Source organism: Lemur catta, chromosome 16, assembly GCF_020740605.2.
Source record: "Lemur catta isolate mLemCat1 chromosome 16, mLemCat1.pri, whole genome shotgun sequence".
Classification (NCBI taxonomy): Eukaryota; Metazoa; Chordata; class Mammalia; order Primates; family Lemuridae; genus Lemur; species Lemur catta.
The window spans coordinates 8,644,569-8,669,742 of NC_059143.1; the positions used below are offsets into that span (position 1 = coordinate 8,644,569).

The window sequence follows — 25,174 nt, forward strand, 5'->3', positions numbered from 1 at the left end:
GGTTATCATTCAGTGTCCGTTCTCTGTGCCGAAAGCCGGGAGCTGCCTCTGGGGAAGTAAATTAACGGTATGGAAGGCATTTTGGTGTGTGGGGTGTGTGAACAAAAGTTCTCTGCGAAGGAATTTGGAGGAAAGAGACTTTATTCCAGTGATCAGTTTGCAAACTGGGAGACATAGCCTTTAAAGGAGGGTGCCTTCCAGCGAACAAAAGGGGGGTTCCGGTTTCATCGTGAAAGTTCCCGGCCGGGTTCCCAATCAGGTCTGTTTATGAGGTTGAACGATTCAAACTGTTAGCTCTCATTGGTTGGTTCAGGGGAGCTCTGGAAGTCCCAGGGATGACAGAGGTGTGGGGTCTCCGGGAGCTCAGAGTACCTGCGTGACCTCTCGTCAGCAAGGGGCTGTGTGTCAGCATTTAAAATTTAGGCCCAGGTAGCCACGTGGGATCCGCTGGAAGGACGGGCTCGTTCAGGTTCACATCTGTTTATGGTGAGAGAGAGAGAGGGGGGGGACCCAAAAAGAGACGCTCCCCGCTCCACACCTGGTCTTGATGAAGACCAGGACGCCCTTTGGGCCGCACGCGACAGATGTGGGCCGGAGCTCTCCGTGCCCACGTTTAGGACCGAGTCTAGGCAGCGAGGCCCCAAGACGGCGCCCACCCCCTGGCTCCCCGCACCGGGCGCGCCCCAGCTGCAGGGACGGGGGCCCTGCGCGTCCCCTCCCCACGCCCTGGGCGGGGCCGGGGGCTGCGGGAGCCTGATCTCCACTGCCACCCCACTGTCCCCAGGTAGGGGGACGATCTGAAGCACCTCTATTCCCTCTGTCCGCTGGAGAGTTTCAACAACAAGACGGCTAAGGCAGCAGCAATGACGACAGGGCACCGCCACCACCGTCGCTCCCCCGCGCAGCTCAGACTGCTTCAGCCAAAGGATTCGGGATGGAATCAAGATCCTCTGCAGCCGTGTAGTGACAGATACCGAGAAAGCCGAATAAAGTTATCTATCATAATTAAAGGCAAGCTGTTTAAGAGGCAGAAAGTGACAGAGTCTAAATCTTTAACAGTGCGAGCCAGAAGAGCCCGGGCTCACCTGTGTTCTTTATGCGAGTGCGTTCACACTCACCAAGGGGCCGACGTGGGATGTGACAAGAAGACAGTTGTCAAGCGGATCCAAGATTTTTGACTTGAGGAACTAAAAAGATAAAGTTGCTGTTAACAGAATTTTATTTTAAAATATGGATGGAATGGATTTTGGCATAAGGATTTTAAAATCCAATTTGAAACATACTAAGTTTAGAAAGTTTAAAAGGGACGCTTGTGCTAACCTGGTTTAGCAAAAGGGTGCTTTTTTGATACAAAGTAGCAAGTATGTAGGAAGAACAAGTCTAGAGATGGAATGAATGGCAAGGTGAGGACTGTAGTAAATAATAGTGTTGTGTCTTCAGGATTTTTGTTAAATGAGTAGATTATAGCTGCTCTTGCCACGGGGGCGGGAGGGGGGTGGGGATAATGTGAGATATGTGAGATGATGGATTTGTTAATTTGTTCCACTACAGTGATTATTTTACTATGTGTATATATATATGTGTGTGTGTATTTTATAACATCATGTTATATACCTTAAATATACACTATAAAGTTTATTTTAAAAAATAAATGGAGCATGACTTGAAAAGCATGAAAATTATGCTGTACTATGATTTGATGTGTTAAACATTATCATGTACTATTATTTGATGTAAATATGCCTATTATAAGGCTGGTGGCAGGCACCCCTCCCCTCCCTAATGGAAAAAGAAGCCCCTCCTACTCCTCCATACCCGCCCTAAAGCTGAAACAAAGAAATTCCTCACTCTTCCCGCTGAAACCTTCCCTCCAGAGAAACTCCCATCCTCCACCCCTAAAAAGGTATATAAGCCCACCCAGACTTCTGGGCAGCGCAGCTTCTCTGGTTCCACTCATGGGACCATGAGGCTCGCCCGGGCCCCTCTCTTGGGACCCATTACCCCCACCCGGGAGCACCCCAATAAAGCCTCTTTACTTATCCCTTTCAACTCTGCTCATCTTTCTTTCTCTGGTGCCGGCCACTCTAGTCTTAAAACCTTACACCTATAATTGCCAAGATAAAAATAGTAGAGTCCTACTAAGATTAGTTGGACATAAGGTAATTGGATTGGTCAAAAGATAAAAAGGAAATTACTGTTCCCTGGAAAAAAATTGCATCCTGATGCTTATGTGTATATGTCTTTGTATATCTGTGTGTTAAGTGGGTTGTGCTGTAAATAAAACTTTAACATAATCCTTCTCCATCTCTATGGAAATCTGACTTTAGGTTAACTTTCTAGCTCCTTTCACCTGGAAACCTGGTGAAGATAAAATGTTGGCTGGAGAGCATTGCTTTTAGTAAATAAATGGCAGATCTTATGATGCATGTATATGCTTTCAAACCATGGTTTTTGTAAACTTTTCCTCCTGAAACGGGTCTTTGCCTCAACTCAATAGGAGGTGCAATGTATTGACATGAGAATCTGGCTCTAGTGGGCACAGAAAGACCAATGAGAATAATTCCCCTCCGTTTGAATTGCTAAGGAGGACGACAACTGCACCTGGCCCTGCCTTGCTTCAGATGAGCAGTTTGAAATCTTTGCATAATTATTTTACACGGTGTCCAAATGATGAACAGGTGACTGCTATTTGGTGTTGTGACCGAAAGAACTCTTGAAATTTGTAAATTCCTATACTCCTTCACATAAAGGTGGCTAAGAATGACATCCTGGGATTCTGTATTGTTTGAAGGTCTTTTTTCCTACAACTATTGACAAAATGCTATGGAGTGATGTTAATTTGCTAAGTTCATGTAGAGGATGCTAAGTTTTTATGTTCAGTATATTTTTTGTATATCTGCATCACTAGATCATACTTCTTGAACTATTTCATTGCTGAATCAAGAGTTATAGTGTTAGAGATGAGGTAACTGATAATCTGAGAACAGAATAACTGAGGATTACTTGTTAGAAATGGATCACACTGTAACTATTTGCAAACTGTCTGTTGTTTAAACGAAACTAAATTATTCCTCTAAAACAAAAAGTTACAACATGAAAGATTTATGAAACCATAAAATAGCTTCCACGATCCTTTTTGGCAATAGATTTTTAGATAGGTGAGTTCACTATTACTGATGGGATCTTATTGATTTTGGTACTTATATGTGCAGATCATTACTATGTGATCGGACTGGCGCCCAGGGTGGTGTGGAGTCAGATGCAGTGAGGGGAGCTCAGTGATGGTAGAGAAGCACTTGTCATCCAAGGCAGCGGTCCCAAACCTTTTTGGCACCAGGGACTGGTTTCATGGAAGACAATTTTTCCATGGACCAGCAGGGGGGATAGTTTTGGGATGATTCAATGCACATTTATTGTGCAGTCAAACCTCTCTGCTAATGATAGTCTGCATTTGCAGCCGCTCCCCAGCACTAGCATCACCACCTCAGCTCCACCTCAGATCATCAGGCATTAGATTCTCATAACCAGCACACAACCTAGATCCCTCCCATGTGGTGTTTGCAGTAGGGTTCGTGCTCCTATGAGAATCTGATGCCGCTGCTGATCTGACAGGAGGGGGAGCTCAGGGGTGATGCGAGTGATGGGGAGCGGCTATAAATACAGGTGAAGCTTTGCTGGCCTGCCCACTGCTCACCCCCTGCTGTGCTGCCTGGTTCCTAACAGGCCACGGACTGGTACTGGTCTAAGGACATGAGCTATGCTCCAGCACAGGCCTGCAGCTGCACAGTGACAAAAAAAAAAAAAAAAAAAAAAAAAAATAATAATAATAATAATAATAATAATGTTACTGGATTGCAGAGCAAATGCACAGAATGAATTTTGGTTAGGTACAAGCTAGTACACAAATTGTAAGAGTATACATGTACTTAGGAGTTAAACTCAGGTCAGACTTTTCAAAAGCACCTGCCTCCCATTCTTCTTGCTTCTCATCCCCATCCAATTTTTGTCTGAAGATATTTAGAGAAAGTTTAATTTGCTGTGGGGAAGATTTACAAAAAAAAAAAAAAAAAAAAAAAAAATCCAAGGGGGACCCCAGCACTGCCCAAACTCTTGATTTTCTTCAATCTGCTTGTATATGTTATTGTTAAATAAATTATGTTTTGAAGCGACCTTTGGGATTGAGAAAATGTCCTGTAACATTGTCTGAGAAATCTTGCATACTCCAAATCATAAAGATATTCTCCAAAGTTTTTTTCTGGAATACTCGTACTTTTAGCTTTCACATTTAGTTCTGTGATCCAACTTGCACATTTTGTATTTTTTGAAATAGGGGTCAAGGTCCGTTTTTTTTCTCCACCAAAGCGATATCCCAGGGTATTAGGCTTCTCCAGAGAGATAGAACCAATAGGATATATAAGAAGGGATTTATTGGGGGGCACAGAGGTGGAGAAGTCCCAAGATAGGGCCTGTGCAAGCTGGCACAGCAGAGAAACCCATAGCATGGCTCAGCTGGAAGTCTCAGAACCAGGGACACACACAGCACAGGCCCCAGCTCAAAGCTGAAAGTCCAAGAGCCCCCAGGAGGCCACTGGTGCAAGTCTCAGAGTTCAAAAGTGCAAGAACCTGTAGGCTGATCTCCAATGACAGGAGGAGAACAGTCATCCTGCTCTGGAAGGAAGGGAGAGCAGGGAGAGAGAATCCCTCTTCCGCCTGTTCATCCCAGCCAGGCCCCAACGGGATGGTGCCCACCCACGTGGAAGGCAGGTCTTCCTCTCTCAGTCCACTGACCGCCAGGCCAATCTCCCCTGGAAACACCCTCACAGACATACCCGGAAACAATGCTGCACCAGCCATCTATTTGTCCCTCAATCCAGTCAAGTTGACACCTAAAATTAACCATCACACCCACTAATTACAGCATTATATTTTAAAAAGACATCCCATTCACCACTGAATTGCCTTGGCAGTTTGTGAAAAATCAGCTGACTGTATATATGTATGCATCTGTTTCTCAATTTTAATCTGTTCCACTGATCTTTTTGCTTATTTTACACCGATACCACACTGTATTGATTACTGTAGCTTGGTAATAAGTCTTGAACAAGTAATAAGTCCTCCAACTTTATTGTTTTTCTCAAGAGTGCTTGACTATTCAAATCCTTTGAATTTTCATGTAAATTTCAAATCAGCTTCACAATTTCTACAAAAAAAAAAAAGACTGCTAGGATTTTCATTAGAATATCATTGTATCTGTAGGTCCATTTGAGGAGAATTCACATCTTAACAATATTGAGTCTTCCAATCCATGAACATGGACTATTTCTCCATTGACTTAGTTCTTATTTAATTTTTCTTGGAAATGTTTGTGGTTTTTATTAATTAGGTTCTACACATATTTCATTAAATTTATTTTTAGATATTTTATGTTTTTTGATGCTGTTGTAAGTGGTATTGCTCTTTTTAAATTTCAGCATATTATGGGGGTACAAAAGTTTAGGTCACGTATATTGTCCTCGCTCCCCTCCCCAAATCAGAGCTTCAAGTGTGTCCATCCCCCAGATGGTGTGCATCTCAATCATTATGTATGTATACACCCATCCCCTCCCCCTCCAGTGGTATTGCTTTTATAATTTTATTTGCCAGTTGTCTTTGGCTAATATGCAGAACACGATTTATGTGATTGACCTATCCTGTGATCTTGCTAAAGGTTCTTATTAATTCTAGTAATTTTAACTTTAGATTCCTTAGGATTTTCTTTATGTGATTCTATAGTCATATTCCCTGCAAATTAAATAGTTTTTCTTCTTCCTTTCAACACTTTTTGCGTTTTCTTTTTCTTGACTTACTACACTAGCTAGGATTCCTTGTATGGCACTGAATAGAAATAGAAAAAGCAACTACTCTTGTCTTGTTTGTGATTTCAGGGCAAGATAATTCTTTGTTATGTGGCTGTCTTGTGCACTGTAGCTTGTTCAGCAGCATCCCTGGCTTCTCGCCCACCAGAGGCTAGTAGTATCCTCTCATCCCCAGTGGGATGATAAGTTACTCTTCCAGAACAAGAATATCTGGAGATGATATCTGCTTGCAGATATTGCCAAATATCTCCTTGGTGCAAAATCATCCTTAGTTGAGAACCATTGGCTTAGGAAGAAAATGTTTAATATATCACCATTTAAGCTTAATATTCATTGTTAGGATTCTTTTTTCAAAATTCTATCATGAAAAATTTCAAGGATAGAGAATATTACATTGAACACTGCTATACCCACTACCATTCTACCGTAAATATTTTACTATATTTGGTCTGGTACATATCTATCCATTGATCTATCATTATCCATTCATCAATCTATCTTATTTTTATTTTTATTTTTATTTTTTATTTTTTGAGACAGAGTCTCACTTTGTTGCCCAGGCTAGAGTGAGTGCCGTGGCATCAGCCTAGCTCACAGCAACCTCAAACTCCCGGGCTTAAGCAATCCTTCTGCCTCAGCCTCCCGAGTAGCTGGGACTACAGGCATGCGCCACCATGCCCGGCAAATTTTTTTCCTATATATATTTTTAGTTGTCCAGATAATTTTTATTTCTATTTTTAGTAGAGACTGGGTCTCACTCAGGCTGGTCTCAAACTCCTGACCTTGAGCGATCCACCCGCCTCAGCCTCCCAGAGGGCTAGGATTACAGGCGTGAGCCACCACGCCCGGCCCTATCTTATTTTTAAACATATTTAAAAATAAATTGCAGACACCAGTATACTTCCTTTTAAATATTTCAGCATGCATATTATTCCCTAAAGTTCAATATTTATGTATTATTTGTAGATTTTTTCTTTTGAGGTAATATTTACATATAATGAAATGCATAAATCTTAAATGAACACTCACTGTTTCTTTTTTAAAAATTGATACATAATAGTTGTACATATGGGGTACACATTTTTTTGATATATGCATACAATGTGTAATGATCAAAGCAGGGTAATTGGGATATCCTTCACCTCATTTGCCATTTCTTTGTGTTGGAAAAATTCCAAATCTTCACTTCTAGCTATTTTGAAATATACTATAAATTCTTGTTAATTATTGTCACACTAACTGTATTTTTGTGTCTGTTAACCAACCTCTCAATATCCTCTCTATCCACTACCCTTCCCGGCCACTGGTAACCATCATTCTACTCTCTATCTCCATGAAGCCAATTGTTTTTTAGCTCCCACATATGAGTGAAAACATGCAATATTTGTCTTTCTGTGCTTGGCTTATTTCTCTTAACATAATGGCTTCTAGATATGACAGGATTTGATTTTTTATGGCTGAATATTATTCCATTGTTGATATAAACCACATTTTCTTTACCATTAATCCATTGATGGACACTTAGGTTGATTCCCTATCTTGGCTATTGTGAATAGTGCTGCAATAAACATGAGAGTGCAGATATATATCTTCAATATACTGATTTCCTTTCTTTTGAATATATACCCACTGGTAGGATTGCTGGGTCATATGGTACATCTATTTTTGATATTTTGAGGAATTTCCATACTGTTTTCCATTGTGGCTGTACTAATTTATATTCCTACCAACAGTGTATGAATATTTCCTTTTCTCTGCATCCTCACCAGCATCTGTTTTTTCCTGTCTTTTTGATAATAGCAATTTTAACTGGGGTGAGGTGATATCTCGTGGTTTTGATCTGTGTTTTACTGATGATTAGTGATGTTGAACATTTTTTCACATACCTGTTGGCCATTTGTATGTCTTCTTTTGAGAAATGTGTATTCACGTCTTTTGGCCATTTTTAAATTGAATTATTATTTTTTTCTATTGCGTTCTTCATATTTTCTGGTTATTAATCCCTTGTTGGATGGGTAGTTTGAAAATATTTTCTCCCATTCTGTAGGTTGTCTCTTAATTCTGCTGATTGTTTCCTTTGCTGTGTAGAAGCTTTTTAGCTTGATGTGATCCCATTTGTCAATTTTTGCTTTTGTTACCTGTACTTTTGAGGTCCTACTCAAAAAATCTTTACCCAGACCAATGTCTTGTGGTGTTTCCCCAATGTTTTCTTCTAGTAGTTTCAGCTCTTACATTTAAATCTTTAATCCATTTTGATTTGATTTTTATATATAAGAGATGGAGATCTAGTTTCACTCTTCTGTGCGTGGCTATCTAGTTTTCCCAGCACCATTCATTGAAGAGGGAGTCCTTTCACCAGTGTATGTTCTTGGCACCTTTGTCAAAAATGAGTTGACTGTAAATGTGTGGATTTACTTCTGGGTTTCCTATTCGGTTCCATAGGATCATTCATTGAGTTTTGGCAAATGCATACATCTGTATAAGCCAAACACCTACCAAAATATAGAACAGTACTTTCCCATAGAAGTATAAAGCAAACCACATTTATAAATTTTCTAGTAGCCACATTAGAAAGTAAGAGGAAACTGCTAAAATTTATTTTACTAATATATTAGCTAAGCCAGTTTTCTCAAATATCATAACACATGATCAATATTAAAATATTACTGAGACATTTTACACTCTTTTTTCCATATTAAGTCCTCAAAATTTGGTGTGTGTTTTATACATAGGATACATCTCAACTCAGACTAGTTGTATTTCAAATGCTTAACAGACCCGTGTGGCCCATGGACCTGGACAGGACAGTGCAGACATAAAATGTTTCCAATCCCCAGAGAGGTCCCTCGAGCAGCTTCCAGTCAGTCAGTCGCCAAACCACCCCACAGAAGCACCTGCTGTTCTGGCTCCTCCCTCCCACCATTGTTTAGCTTTTCCTGTCCTAGCATTTCATAGAGATGGAATAGTACAGCATGTGGTCTTTTGGTCTGGCTTCTTTTACTTAGCGTAATGTTTCTGAGATTCATTCATGCTGTTGCCTTTATATTGCTGAGTAATGTTGCATTGTATAAATATACCACAGTTGATGGCACTTGCAATGCTCTCAGTTTTTTAATATTATAAATACCACAGCTATGAAGATCCTTATACAAGTGTTTTTCTGAAACGGGGTACTTAGACTTGCTGAGTTATAGGGTAGTTGTGTGATTAATTTGATAAGACTCTGCTGGACCCTTTTCCAAAGTGTCTTGTACCATTTTACACAGCTAGCAACAGTGTCTAAGAGTTCTGGTTCTTCCACACTTGTAATCATCAGTCCTTTCAATATTAATGGTTCTGGTGGGGATGTAGTGGCAGGCATCTCATTGTGGTTTTAATTTGCCTTTCCCCAATGCCTCATGATGTTGAACATTTTCTCATGTGTTTATTGGAGATTTACACATCTTCTTTTGTGAAGTGTCTATTCAGGTCTTACACCCATGTTGAAATTGGATTGTCTTTCTATGAGTTCTTTATGTATCCTGGATATCAGTTCCTTTTCAAACATATTTTACAGATATTTCCCCCCTTAATCTGTGGTTTGCTCATTTGATTTCTTAGTGGTCTTTTTGAATAAGAAGCATTTAAAAATTTCGTTGAAGTCCAATTTATCAATTTTGTGTAAGTGTTGCTTTTTGTTCCTAAGAAATCTTTGCCTACTCCTAGCTCCAAAGCTATTGTTTTCTTTTGAAAACCTCATGGTTTTAGGTTTTATTGTTAACTCTATGATACATTTTGGGTGAATTTTTGTATATTATGTGAGTGAGTCAAGTTTTTTTCTTTTTCCATATGGATATCTAGTTGTTCTAGTGCCATCTGTTGAAGTTTCCTTTCCCCCATTGGGTTGCTTTAGTACCTACGTTGAAAATAAAACGACCATATAAATGGGTGCTGCTTCTGTGCTCTCTATTCTGTTTCATTCATGCACTTGTTAATCTTCATTCTGCATCAGACTTACTGTCCTGATAGCTGTAGCTTTATAGTAAGTCTTGAAGTCACTCAATCCACGTCCTCCAACTTTGCTCTTTTTTTATATGATTACTTTAGATATTCCAGATGCTTTGCATTTCCTTATAAATTTTATTATATCTACCAAATTTCACTGTATCTGCCAAAAAACCCTCCTGATGTTATAATTGGGATTGCATTGAATCTATAGCTTTATTTGTAGAGAACTGATATCAAGCCAATTCTTTTATCCATCTCATCCAATCCAAAAACTTGGTATAATCTATATGCTTATTTAGTTACCCTTTAATTCCTACAAATATACTTTGCAGATTTTAGCAGCCATGTTTTGCATATATTTTGTTAAATGTATTCATAAGTATTTTGTGGTTTTTGATACTTGAAAATTTAAAAAATTTATTTTCCAGTTGTTTCCTGCTAGTATAAGAATACAATTGATTTTTATATAATAATCTTGTGTGCCAAGACCTCGCAAAATTATCTTATTAGTATTAATAAAGATACCTTAGGATTTTCTATATAAATATCATTCATAAATACAGATGGTTTTATTTTTTCTTTTCTAATCTTTGTGTATTTTATTTCTAAGTCTTGCTTTTTACATAAGATATACAATAAAATACTAATTTTATAAAAAACATAAGGGGGATTGAATTTTGTTAAGTCTTTTCTGTATTTATTTAAAAGATCTTTTATTTATGTATATTTTTTAAAGCATGTACTAAAACCTGCCCAAAGCAACAGCTCAAACAAATTTAGGAAACAGTCTTTGCTTATTCAGTCTATCCTTTACCCACAACCATCCACCATCGCTATAGCGCCAAGTGGCTTTTGCACGCAACCACCATCTGGTTCCCAAGTGGCAGAGACGGGCTCAGATACAGACCGTCAACTTTCACCAGCACCACTGTGTCCCCAGACTGGTCAAAAAAAAAGAATTCTCACACATGTTCTTGGGTTTTTTCCTCTTTATTTTTATGGATAAAATGCAACATACATATTCTACTTAACAATACAAGCTGATGGGACAAAAGAATCAATATTAACTTCTGAGATGGGATAAAACATTTAACATTGGCATTTTCCAGTGACATATGATTTTTCAATCATATTAGTTTAAGGAAGTAGTTGGAAAATGCCTAAGATGTTACATTTTAAATTAAGTGTGTAAAACTGTTGAAAATGCTTGAAAAAACATTTAAATCCCATGTCATATTATTTTTTATTAAGTGACATATTTATGGAAAACAGTTGAAAACTGCCTGTCGGAGAAACAATTTAATCCCCTTATATATAGTCTTTTAAGGCAAGTAAAACATTTGTGAAGAATAGTTAAATATGCTTGCTAGGAAGAAGAAACATTTTAATCTCACTTTATTATACTTTCCAGTCAAGTGAAATACATGGATAGCAGTGGAAAATACCAGAAAGAAAAGATATTAATTTCTACTCCTAAAAACCTGCATCTAGAAACACAAGACAATGACTAAGGGACATGAATTCTATCCGAATATACCACAGATCACAGTTGTGGAGTATTTTTGGTTTTAAAGCTTTTGCTAAAAATATTTTACATCATTAAACGTATATTATTAAATGTACATTGAAAGCTAACTGAAGTGACTTAAATAATGACTCAAGGACAGTTTGTAACAAAAATTGTTAAAGTCCATTAATTTTCTTTACCAAGAAAGGCAAGTGAGGTAGTTTATACTGTGTGTACATTGTAAAGAATTGATATTCCAGTTTGTTCAAAGAGTGATGACTCTAAGAATCATATTCCCAAGTGAGCTGCTTAATAAAGGAGTCTTCTTTTGCACAATGCAGGAAAAAGTGAGCCAGCTCTATGACTTTTTCGGAATAACTATTCCTAAAATGTTAGCTTCCTCTAATACTTTCCTGAAGGGTACGATTTTCCCAGTTGTGTACCAAGAGCACTAGAGATGGGAGGGCGAGAAGCCCTAAGAAGCATGCAGAAGTGTGGTATCTGTCCTTCTTCTGTTTCCAAATGTATGATTCATTTTTATGGATTATTGAACTTTTAAAAAACTCTTGATAAAGCAAAAATTCTTTCAATATTTAGGTGACAGGTATTTAAAATTTTTTATTGTAGGGGTTTATTCCTGAGAATAAAATTAGTAAAAATAGCCTCTTTAACCACACTAATGAGTCTGTGTGTCTATTAAAATTTTCTCTAACCAATTAGCCTTGTGATTAAGAACAGTAGTTACAGCCAATGATACTGGTATTGACATGGCCGTCCATATTATATAGCTATTTGAAAGTTGTCCACATTCTTGAATAAACTGATTATAGTTATTGACTCAGCTAAGTCTTTGCCATTTAAAATCACACAAAAGTGGAGAAGAAACTGTACCTGTCATCTCTTAGGCATTTATTTGAAACTGGGACAGGCTGGAGTAAATCTTAAAACCTTCAGAACTTACGCATAGGTTCTAATGTGTTTTCAGTCAATAGAAATAAAAATTCCCAAATAAAAAAGTAAATAAACAGATCTATGAAATTTTGATATAAACACAACAGAATTTAACTATTTGAGTGGAAATATAATGAGAAAAATCAGTTGGTTTTCATATGTACATAGAAGAATTTCTTCCATATGTGGGGCATAAATTACTGCCATCATATGGGATTGGCAACTACATAAAGTAAAATGTTTACGTCTGTTGTTTAAATTGCAAAAATGATAAAAATCATTCTTTTCAGACTGGAAATTCATTATGCAAACTCACATGCCACCAATCAGCCATATATTAAAAACTGATGAAATGCAGGAATAAATACAAACATTTTAATGAGTTTTTAGGCAAAGGAAATAAAAATTATCAAATAAACAAATCCAATGAATGGATCTTTGTGTTTTCTATAAAATACATAACAAAATCCTAGAGGCCAGAAAACTCAATTATCTACATGTTGAATATAAGCAATGTTTTGTAAATAGACATCAAGGCATAATGTAGCATATGAAAGATTTCTTCTACATATGGATGGGCTTAAAATATTATCATGTTATGTTTTGAAACTTAGTAAGTAGACAAAAAATGTTTTCTGATTTGTGAACAACTTTCTCTATTGTTTGAATTGCAAGAAAATCATTTGGGTCTTGAATCTCATTAAAAGTGATATAAATTTATCAACGTCTCTATCTGTGGATTCCAAGCCAAAATATATATCTGGGATAAATGAGAACTCTGTATTCATTTCTAGCCAACCCTAGGACTATATCTGTAATCTCAAAATGAAAGGCATAGCTGTCCAATCCCTCAGCACATTTTGGATTTGCTCTAAATTAGAAATGCAAGGACTACATGTTCTGGCCATTGCAAGCCTGGAAAATGGCTCTGCAGGAATTTTGAGAGTGAGACAGTTTAACTTATCAAACATGCATCTGATTTTAAAGCCTGATGCTAATCCACAGGTGTTGGTCATGTCCATGATTTATGGCAGAAACAAAATCTGCTTTTACAGCTTATAAATCTTGGATATAGCAGTATTTCTCAGCAGTTCTGCATTGTTAAATTGGGGCTGCGGAAGTGACCATCTATAGCATGAAATATAAAAAATGATATGTTTGACAGAAAAGGAAATCTGTGCCTGGCATATGGAAAGACATTCATTGAGCACCACAGCCATACTGAAAAAATAGAAGCTCTGTGAATGTTGATTACAAAGGCTAGCAAAGCGTAAGACACACTTTGTCAAGCTAAGTTTCACTAGAGGGACCTGTGCTCGGAAGAGAATAAGTTTTTAAAATACCAATTTTCAACAGTCAATGGTAGAGACAAGTTCATTTGCACCAGAATGCTGACAGTCATGGTACAGTATGACGTCCGTAACAATACAGTTTCTTCAAACGGAAGTTCTTCCTCCTCCAATGCAGGAGTGAGAGCATAAATATTGTCTGTTTCACTTTAGAAACTGATTCTCTTTGGAAGGCAGATCTGGATAATTTTGCAGAGGAGAAATTAAGGCTATTTCTGGCATTCTTGCTCAAAAAGGTCAATATACGTATATAACATAAACATAAAAAAGGGTCTCTTTCACCTCTCGTGTTCAGTAGCATTGGCTACATGAACAAGTGTTGCTTTTCCCCAGATACAGGAAGGGCCAAGTTCATTTCTGCTATGAAGTCAAAACACTAGAAATGATTAGAGTTCCACGTTCAAGACTGGCCTTTCCTCTGGAAGGACTAAATCCTCTTTCCTTTACTTTGATCAAAGAAATGTCATGAGGAAATTTCAGTTGAAATGGTGAACCGCGGTGCTCCTATTCCACAGTTCACGTGGGCGATGCCCGTCACTCAGGGCCGGAAACACCGAGAGGGCTGTGGGGACAAACACGGCAAAGCAGTGCTGTTCCTTCCCCACTAAACGTAGGATCCTCATGGTGTATAACACACGATAGCAGCCATCTTGAGGGTATTTCAAAGACTTGGTTGGGGCTTAATCACCCATTCTGCTTGAGGATTTGCATGATATACATCCAATATATAAGCATCTGGATCCAAGCAATGCTGTCCTAAAAGAAAGATAAAATTAATATTTTTAATAATGCAGATTTCTCTGTATGTGTGCAGGAGCACACGTATGTGTGTGCTATAAGGTTCAAATAAGGCCAACACAGTTCTATCAGCCAAAAGAAAGCAGACACATTCTAAAGTTTCTTTAATATTTTTCATTTTTTTATTCCAAAAAATTTAGGGGGTAGAAGTGTTTTTTGTTCTGTGGATAAACTGTATCATGCTGAAGTCAGGGCTTTCAGGGTACCCAACACCACAATAGTGTACACTGTACTCTTAATAAGCCTCCTCCCTCCCTCCCTCCCTCCCTGCCTTCCCTCCTGTTTCTTTAAGCCTGTGAAGAACAGGTGCTTCAAATAAATCTCATGTGTAACTGTGAAAAAAACAGACATATCAACCACAGGCAAATTGTTTCCTAGCTTCGCCACGTCAACTAGAAATATACGGCAAGCACTTGTTGCAGGTATAAACTCATCACTTCTATGCTAACACATGTCCTCTAATGGTTTTACACACATTAACTTGATGGGGGCTAGAGAAGTGCCAAATCAAGTTCATTTTAGGAACAGTCATTTTGTTTCTTTACTATGGATGCAACACCTGCCTACAGGCAGGAAATCCGGAAATGGTAACAACAAAAAGATCATTCCGTGGGACAAGCATACGTGAAAGGCTTCATGTGCAAGTGTGCTTGAAATGTATATTTAAGTCTCAAACAAAACTACCGAGATTTGCTCGTGCGCTTGGCTTGCTTGATTCATTAATTTATCCAATGTTTATTGTAAGTTATTATGTGCCAGGCACTATTCTAGGGCCGGGGGTACAGCAACGTGTCAGACAGTCAAAAACACTCTGTAGGGGCAAAAGGCAACTAACAAATAAATTGAGTATATATAAAATAAGTCTGATGCGCTAAGAACATTAGAAAAAAGCAAAGCATGGAAGGTACGTGAGGGGGGTGTGAGCCGGGAAGGTCTCACTGGGCAGGTGACCCATGGACACCATGGACAGACCTGGCAGAGGCGAGGGAGGCAGAGCATGCTGGGAGAAAGAGCAAATGCCAAGGCCCTGAGGCCCACCGTGCCTGGTGCCTGGGTGTGCAGGTGTGGCATCTGCAGGGAAGTCTGGCGCCCAAGTTTGAGTGGCATCTGCACACAGGTGTGTTTAGTTAGAGTCGTGAGATGGACTGAATCGACTGAGCCCACCCAGGAAGTTCAGTGTGAATAGGAAAGGGTTCCAAGGACCAGGCCCTGCAGCTCTCCAACCCTGAGAGGCTGCGAGGACAAGAAGTAATGGGCGCGAGGGACTCCCATGGAGCAGCCAGTGAAGCAGGAGCAAAGGCAGAATCTGAGGGTGTCCTTGAAATTGGGGAGGAGAAAGGTTTCTCAAAGAAGGGACAGATCGCCTCGGTAGTCCTAAAAACAGACTTGAGTGATCAGGTTCCACAACACGGGAGTCGTGGTGACATCGACAAGAGAGCGGTTCCGGCCGCGTGCTGAGGGGTAAAGCGTGACAGGAGTGGTTTAGAGAGAAAGGCAAGACAGAAAGTGCAGTGTAGACAACTGAGTCAAGGACTTTTTGCTTCTGAGTGGAACAGAAACGAGAGTAGATGAAAGGGGGGTCAAGAGAGAGTTTTGTAAAGATGAGAGAAATTACCAGAATTTTTTTACTCAGATGAAAATGCTGCAGTTGGCAGGGAAAGGCTGGCGAGGCTGGAGGGAGTGGAGGGGGCAATGGAGCAAGGGGAGCACGTGGGGCTGTGAGGGCGTCCACAGACGTGAGGGGGAAGAATTGTCTTTGGATTCCTCGCCCCGCCCCTACTCAGGGAAACAGGAAGAATGAACTTGGGGTGACGGTGAAATAGGGAAGTTAAACAAAAAGGCTGGCATGCTTCTGAAAGTTCTCATCATGTCTTCTTTGTTTTGTGTGTGTCTAGGAAGATAATTTCCAACTTTAAGGGTCACGTTGAAAAGGCCCCAATGTCTACTCCATAACAACACTAAAATATTCTCATTTAAATTTTGAAAATATTTTAGAAAAGTCATGCAACTGTTCTTACAGGAGATTAAAAAAATCAGAAACTTATTGATTGTGAATTATCTAAGGAATGTGTAAAATGTGTACCTTTACAATAATAGAAGCATATTTGTTTTAGAGTAAGCAGAGAATTTAGAAGTTATCACAGAATGCTTACCTATATTTCCTCCAATTTCATATAACCTTTGGTTCTGAATCTTAATACATTCTGATGAACCACGACTAAGAAAAAACAAATGAGAAAGCAATATAATTTTAAACTTCTTTCATGATCTGGCAACAAACAATTCATTCTACATTGGCGAGATATACTCCATGAAACCTTACTATGACTGCAGTTATGATAAACACAATCATTCTTCTGTTTGACACAGACAAGAAGCTGAGGTCCAGAGAGGATGGGACAGTCCCACACCAATGTGGGATGCCGCAGTGCAACATGACAACCTAGGGCCCACTCGGGCCACAGCTGTTAGCTCCATTTAGGGAGGTAGCTGCTACTTACAATCAGGGCTGGCCAAGGAGCAGCTGGGCGTTTTTGCTTGCTTGTTTGTTTATTTTGTTTTTTCAACAGACAACGTCTCACTCTGCTGCCCAGGCTGGAGTGCAGTGGCCCACGATAATTCACTGCAGCCTCATTCTCCTGGACTGAAGCGATCCTCTTGCCCAGGCTCCTGAGTAGCTGGGACTACAGGTGCACACCACCATGCTCACTTTTTCTTAACTTTTTTGTAGAGACAGGGTCCTGCTATGTTGCCCAGGCTGGTCTCAAACTCCTGGCCTCAAACAATCCTCCTGCTTCAGCCTCCCAAAGTGCTGGGATTACAAGCTGAGCCACCGCACCTGGCCCACAACTGAATATTTAATGCTACCTTGCCATTGGCCACATTACTCTCTGGTTTCATTTCTGCATTTGCCAAAAGTTGAACAGAATTCTGTCTTCAGCCCCTGTCACATTTCTAAGCTTTCCTAAGGTTTTGCAAACTGTCTAAGGTTGACTTCACTGCAAGTCTCTGCCCTATAACAAAAGCAAGTCAGAGGAAACAATTGCCCCACTTAATTTTTCCACCCCAGACTAGAATGCTGGGGTCGGAGAGGCTGAGAGACCGTCACTGATCGCCGTCCCAATTCAGGAACGACATGCAGCTTGGTTACCTCAAAAAGATTGTCCTTGCCTCCCTAGTGTGAGGAAGAAGCATGTGTGCCCTCTTTTTTTGTTTAATTAAACTTCTTACTTGAGATAATTGTAGATTCACAGGTAGTTGTAAGAAATAATACATAAAGAAAATGTAGGCCCTTTACCCAGTTTCTTTCAATCTTGAAAAACTCTAGTGCAATATCATGACCAGAATGTTGGCACTGATTCGGTCAAGTTACAAAGCATTTCCACTACACGCATCGCCCTGTTGCTGTTTTATGGCCACATTCACCTCCCTCTCCCCATCCCACCCCACCCCAATCCCATACCCCTGGCAACCACTACCCTCTTCTGTGTTCCTATCCATTTGTCATTTCAAAATGTTATACAAATGGAAACACACAGCATGGAACCTTTTTATATTGGCTTTTTTCTCACTCGGCACAAATCCCTAGAGATTCACCCAAGATGTTGCATTTTTATTGCTGAGTAGTATTTCATGGTATAGATGGACCACAGTTTGTTTTGTCATTTACCTGTTGGTGGTCCCCCCACCCCGCCACCCAATCTTTGACTGTATAAATAAAGCTGCTATATAAGCATTTGTGTACAGGTTTTTGTGTGAACATACTCTTCATTTCTTTGGAATAAATGCCCAGGAGTGTGACTGTTAGGTCATGTGGTAGCTGGATATTTAGTTTTATAAGAAACTGCCCAACTGTTTTATGGAATGACTGTACTATTTTACATCCCCACCGGCAATGTATGAGTGACCCAGTTCCTCTGCGTCTTTGTCAGTATTTGGTGTTGTCACTATTTTTTATTTTAGCCATTCTTATAGGTGTCTAGTGATACGTCATTGTGGTTTTAATTCGCATTTCCCTAATGGCCAATGATGTTGAACATCTTTTCATGTGTTTATCTCTTTGCTGAAATGTCTGTTTATGTCTTTTGCCCATTTCCAAATTGGATTCTTTGGCTTTTTTTCTTTTTACTGTTGCGTTTTGAGTGTTTTATTTATATATTCTAGATGCCAGTCCTTTGTTGGATATGTGGTTTGCAAATATTTTCTCCCAGTGTTTAGCTTGTCTTTTCATACTATTCACAGAGTCTTTCACAGTGTAAGTTTTCAATCTTGGTGAGGGCCAATTTATCAATTTTATCCCTTATGGGTCCTGATTTTGGTGTCAAGTTTTAAGAACTCTTCATTAGCCTTAGATCACAAAGATTTTTCTCCTATGTTGTTTTCTAAAAGTTTTATAGTTTTACACTGTATGTTTAAATTTGAAATCCATTTTGAGTTAATTTTTATATAGGTGTGAGGTTTAGATCAAGGGTTATTTTTTGCCTATGGATGTCCAGTTGCTATAGAAACCTTTGTTGAAAAAGCTCCTCCATTAAACTGCTTTTGTACTTTTGTCAAAAATCAGTTGCATAATTCAAATTCACAGAGAAGAAAACAGAAGAGTTGTTACCAGTGGCCATGGGCAGGAAGAAACTGGCACCGAGTCTCAGTGTAGGATTATAAAAATGTTCTGGAGGTGAAAGGTGGTGATGGTTGCACAACAATGTGAATGCACTTGATGTCACTGAACTGTACCCTTAAAATGGTTAAAACAATTTTGTTATGTTTAGTTTATTATAAGAAATTTTTAAAAAATCAGTTGGGCATATTTGTGTAGGCAAATTTCTGGGTTCTCTATTCTGTTCCGTTGATCTAAGTGTCTGTCCCTATAGCAATACCACACTGTCATGATTACTGTAGGTATATAGTTGACCTTAATATTTAGTAAAGTGATTCCTCCTACTTTATTCTTTTTCAAGATTGTTTTAGCTATTCCAGGGCTAACAGAAGATTAAGCCACTATAGTAAGGCAAGAAAAATAAATAAAAGGCATGCAAATTGTAAAGGAATAAATAAAACTGTCTCTATTTGCAGATGACCTGTCTATATACAAAATTCCATAAAATAAAAATTTTTAAAAAAGCAAGGGCTCCTAGAACTAATAATTTAGTTCAGCAATGTCATGGTATACAAAATCAATACACAAAAATCAATCACATTGGAACATGTGGAAACAAAATTTTAAACCAAAAGTAAAAACACAATACTATTTATAGTCACTCCAAAGTAAATACTTAGGTATAAACTTAAGTAAACATATACAGGATCTGTATGTTGAATGTTACAAAATGCTGGTGATAGAAATCAACAAAGACCCCCCCAAATGGAGAAATATACCATCTTCATCGATTGGAAGACAATCGATGTTGTCATAAAGATGTTCCTTCTCCCCAAATTGATCTACAGGTTTAATGCAATTCCTATCAAAATCTCTGCAAGATATTTTGTAAACATGCACAAGCCTATTCTAAAAATTTATATGGAAAGTGCTAGGATTATAGGTGCGAGCCACTGCACCCAGCCTATTTATCGTTTTTATAAAAAGATTTTATTTTTATTGTGGTAAAATACTTACAACATAGAATTTACCATATTAACCATGTTTAAGTGTACAGTTCAGTGGTATTAAGTGCAATTCATAATGTTGTGCAACCATCACCAGCATCCATCTCCAGAACGCTTTTCATCTTGTAAAACTGAAACTCTATGTCCATGAAATAACAATTCCCCATCCCTCCCTTTGCCCTGGCGCTGGCAACCGCCATTCTACTTTCTGTCTCTATAATTTTGACTACTCTAGGTACCTCACATAAGTGGAGCTATACAGTGTTTTGTGATTGGTTTGGTTTACTCAGCATAATGTTCTTGAGGTTCATGTGTTCAAATTTCTTTCCTTCTTAAGAATGAATAATATTCCATTACATGTATGGACCTCATTTTGCTTATCCATTCATCTGTTGATGGAGGCTTGGGTTGCTTCCACATTTTAGCTATTGTGAATAATGCTATGAACATGGGAGCACAAATATCTGTGAGGCTCTGCTTTCGATCCTTTTGGGTATATACCCAGAAGTGGACTTGCTGGATCATATGGTAACTCTATTTTTAGTTTTGTGAGGAATTATCATACTGTTTTCCACAGTGGCTGTACCATTTGACATTCCCCAAAACAGTGCACAAGCGTTCTGATTTCACCACATCCTCACCAGTACTTGTTATCTTCTGTTTTTTTTTTTTTTTTTTTTTTTGGTAACAGCCATCCTAATGAGTGTGGTAATTCTATTTATTCTCAGTTCCTTGAATTAAAAATAACATAGGTTAAAGGAGGACTACTGATGCATGTACAGATTTCATTTTTAAAGTAGAAAAAGAACCCTGATATTCTAGTACAGCTAAACTTTATCTATTTTACTCTGGAATTATTGATATTTTACAATTAAAAAGTGGTAGTTTTTTAAATTGGTAGGACCCTGGAAAAAATTTTTAAACAAACTTTAAATTTTAGATGTACAGAAAAATTGTGAAGATTGTACAGGCAGTTTCCATATGCCCCACACCTTGTTCCCCTTATTATAAACATCTAACATTAATATGGTTACACTTAATGTACCAATATTGATGCATTATTATTAAGTGAAGTCCATACTGTACTCAATTACCTTCATTTTTACCTAATGTCCACTGTTTGTTCAAGGACCCCATCCAGGATTTCACCTGTAGTAACTGTAGTGAACAGTATCTCCCAAATCCACACCTGCCCGGAAGTTCAATATTTGACCTTGTTTTGAAACACGATACTTGTAATTAGTTAAGGATCCTGAGATGAAATCATCCTGCATTCAGGGGGCTGCTGAGATGAGTAGAGATGATGTTAAGATGGAGGAAGAGACTGGAATGATGAGTCCACAAGCCATGGCGTGCCAAGGTTGCCAGCAACCATCAGAAGCTAAGAGAGAGGCACGGGAGAGTTTCTCCCTCAGAGCTTCCAGAAGCCAGCCCTGCCAACATCTTTATTTCGACATCTGACCTCCTGAACTGTGAGAGAACATATTTCTGTTGTTTTAAGCCACCCAGTTTGTGGTAATTTGTTATGGCCGCCCTGGGAAACTAACACTGTAGTCTTGTGTCCTTGGACTGCTCTTGGCTGTGACAGTTTCTCATACTTGCCTTGTTTTCGGTGGCCTGAATAGTTTTGAGGAATACTGGCCAGGTATTTTGCAGAATGTTCCTTATTTGGCATTTGTCTGATGTTTTTCTCATGTTTAGGTTGGAGTTATGTGTTCTCGGGAGGAAGACCACAGAGATAAGGTGCCATTTTCATCATGTTTTACCAAAGGCACACACTATCATCATGACTTATCACTGTTAGTGTTTACCCTGATCACCTGGCTGATTAGAGTTCTTGACTATAAAGTTACGTTCTCCCTCTTTACATACTGTGCCAGAGAAGGAAGTCACTCTGCATAGACCACATGTAAGGAGTGGGGATCTCCCACCATTTAAAAATGTATTGTCAAGCCAGGCATGGTGGCTCACGCCTGTAATCCCAGCATTTGGGGCTGAGGTGGGAGGATTGTTTGAGGCCAAGAGTTCAAGACCAGCATAAGCAATACAGTGAGACTCCATCCCTACAAAAAAACAAAATAGAAAAATTAGCTGGGCATGGTGGCATGCACCTGTAGTCCCAGCTACTTGGGAGGCTGAGGCAGGAAGATCACTTGAGCCCAGGAGTTGGGGGCTGCAATGAGCCATGATGATGCCACTGCACTCTAGTCTGGGCAGAGCAAGACCTTGTCTCAAAAAAAAAAGAAAAAAAAAAAAAGTAATTGTTTTATAAGTGGTGTTTCCTCTACATAAAGTACCAAATAACATGGTGCAATTTTTGTTCTACCATCAAATATGTTTTAAGAAATGCATGAAAAGTAGGATAGTGAACTATATTTAGACCTAGTTTTACCCATTCTGATGTTCTTCTTTCCTTTCCTTTTTTTTTTTTTTTGATAGTACTTTGAGTTGCTGTTTTACTCCTTTCCTTTCTGATATTTCAAGCCTTGTTATCATCTTTTTGTTTAGAGAACTTTCTTCAGCCATTCTTTATGGGTAGGGTTGCTAGCAACAACTTCTTAGTTTTCCTTCATCTGAGAATGTCTTTATTTCCCTTCCATTTTTGAAGGATATTTCTGCTGAATTCAGAATCCAGAGTTGACAGTTCTTTTCTTTCAGTACTTGAAAAATGTTATGCTCTGTCCCTCTGGCCTTCACGGTTTCAGGTGGGAAACTCGCTGTAATTTGAATCGATGTTCTCATATAAAACGTGTTTTTCTCTCTGGATGCTTTCTTTGTCTTTAATATTCATAGGTTTAATTATACTATTTTTGGCATGGATTTCTTTGGTTATCCCATTTGGGTTCACTTAGCTTCTTGAAAATGTAGGTTTATGTTTTTTGCTAATTTGGTAAGTTTTCAGTCCTCATTTACTCAGGTTCATTTTCAGTCTCACTCTGTGTTTCCTCTCCTTTTGGGGCTCTGATGATATGAAATTTTGCTCCCTTATTAAGGCTTCAGAGATCTCTGAGGCTGTGGCCATTTTTCCAGTCTATGTTCTCTCCGAAGTTCAGGATACTCTACTGATGTGTCCTAAAGTTGCTAATTCTGTCCCCTGTTATCTCCACCCTACTACTGAGCCCACTCAGCAAGCTTTATACTTCGGTTTTTGCATTTTTCAGTTCTATGATTTCTGTTTGGTTCTTTTTATAACACCATGAGATTTTCTACTTTTTCATTTGTTTCAGATTTTGTAATTGTTTATGAAAACTTTTTTTGTGATGGTTGCTGTAAAACCCTTATCAGGTAATTCTAACATCTGACTCAGATTGGTGTTGGCATCTGAGGACTGTCTTTTCTCATTCACATGTGATTATTCTGCAACAAGTGACTGTGTATTATATTGTGAACATTCTAGATATTATTTAATCTTCATTTGGAGCACACACAGTGCTCCTGCCGAGGTTCAGCACAAGGTCATGTATGTTCGGTTTCTTGCTGGGCCACAGTGAAAGTGGGACACCAGCTGGCACTGCCACACTGTCTCCAACTGGGGCTTAAGATCAGCTCCCTGCTGGGTTCTGCTGCCACCAGGTTGGGTAAATAGAGGCTGACTCCCCCTGCTTTGTTGCTACAGGGGGAGGGTGACGCCAATCTCCTTACTGGGTCCCACTGACACCAGAAGAGAGGAAGGAAGGAAGCAGAGTGTCAACTGTTCCTCCCTCCTGCCACCTGTTCCACCAGGTGTCAGGTGAGTACTCAACTCCCCACTGGGCCTGACTGATACCAGTGGCAGAAGGAGGGAAGCACTGCTTTGCCCCACCTTGTTCGGTTTTGTTCATGGGGGTGGAAGCTCAGCTTCCCATTGGGCCTCACTGAGTAGCTTGCCTTGCACTGCCTTACTGCTGTTAAGTGTCATTGCTGCTGGCTGGAGACTCAGCTCACTGTAGGACCCTGCAGTCACCACCCAGGCTGGTTCTGTTGGGTGGTGGAAGGCAGATCCTTTCCCTGCTTGGTGCCCCTGAAACCACGGGGGTATTTTTTTCTGTTAGCATTTGGTTGGAGTAGGGAAGGCATTGCCAGAAAGGTTGTCTGGGGTTAGGCCGCCCCTTTTCTCAATCCTTTGGGAGTGGGAACAGGCTTTTCCAGAATTCTTTTTCATCTGTGCCTGCTGTCGGTCCCAGGTTGGAAGTTTTGGCAATGCTCTGTCTGGGGTACGTGGGAGGCGATACAGAAACTCCCAGAACTCCCCCTGTGTCACTTCTCAGGGTCTCTTCTTCCACCGTTCAGAGTCTTCCTCTGCTGTCTGTTGTGTGAGGCCCAAGGTGTTTTAGCTGCAAGAGGGAGGACTGGGAGGAATAGGAGCCCCCCACCCTTTTTTGCTTAGACACAAGGGGCTGTGAGTAGGCAGTCGGAAAACATGCCTCTGGTGAAACAGGCAAAACGGGGGCCAGTTTACATTTGAACTGAAATAGGCCATGGTTCTAACAAGTAAAGAGAATGGATGAGGCAAGATCTTCTAAAGTTGTTACAAAGGATTTGAGTCTATCTGTGAAGTCATTGGTTCTAGTTTATTTTTATTAGAAACACTTTCTTTCTATAAAATGTCTACTAGAGACTACAGAGCCAGTTTCATGACACATGTAACTAGGACTCTATTGGATGCCCAGATCCCTCAAATGATATTTCAAGTCCTTATATGACTGCCCGGTGGTAACTATGTATCTACAGTATCGCAGGTGTCCGGGCTGGCGCAGAAAGCAGCAGGTGTCTGGAGCTCCTGCTGGCTTCTGCTCTCTGTTGACTCTCCTTATCTTTTTCAAATGCAGGGTACATATATATATATATATATATATATATATATATATATATATATATATATATATCATACATAAAGTGCACAAATCATAAGTATACAACTTGATGAATCATTTTCACAAAGTGAACATACCATGTAAATAGCCCCATATCTAAAAAAAAAGAACTTTGGGGAAGCCATCAACATGCCCTCTTGGTCACCACGCTTTCCACTCTCACCAGAAAAACTGCCATCCCGACTTCTAACACTGTGGATTAGTTTTACTGGCTACTCCTGCTTTTATTTTAATTGAAATTTTTATGGAGATAATTGCAGATTTACACAC

General features: G+C 39.3%; 1 protein-coding gene across 5 annotated transcripts in view; it reads right to left on the reverse strand.

Moving 5' to 3' along the window:
- Positions 1–14,234: 14,234 nt before the first annotated feature.
- The window catches only part of ARHGAP28 (Rho GTPase activating protein 28), a 168,130-nt gene continuing 157,190 nt past the window's right edge, over positions 14,235–25,174 (reverse strand). For 4 of the 5 annotated variants that reach the window (XM_045527372.1, XM_045527374.1, XM_045527375.1 and 1 more), the window contains 2 exons: positions 16,601–16,665; positions 14,235–14,405 (listed from right to left, as the gene is read on the reverse strand). In XM_045527372.1, coding sequence (XP_045383328.1) covers positions 14,311–14,405; positions 16,601–16,665 — 160 coding nt within the window. In that variant the 3' untranslated portion in view covers positions 14,235–14,310. The remainder of the gene's footprint in view (positions 14,406–16,600; positions 16,666–25,174) is intronic. The other variant, XM_045527373.1, reaches the window with a different exon arrangement.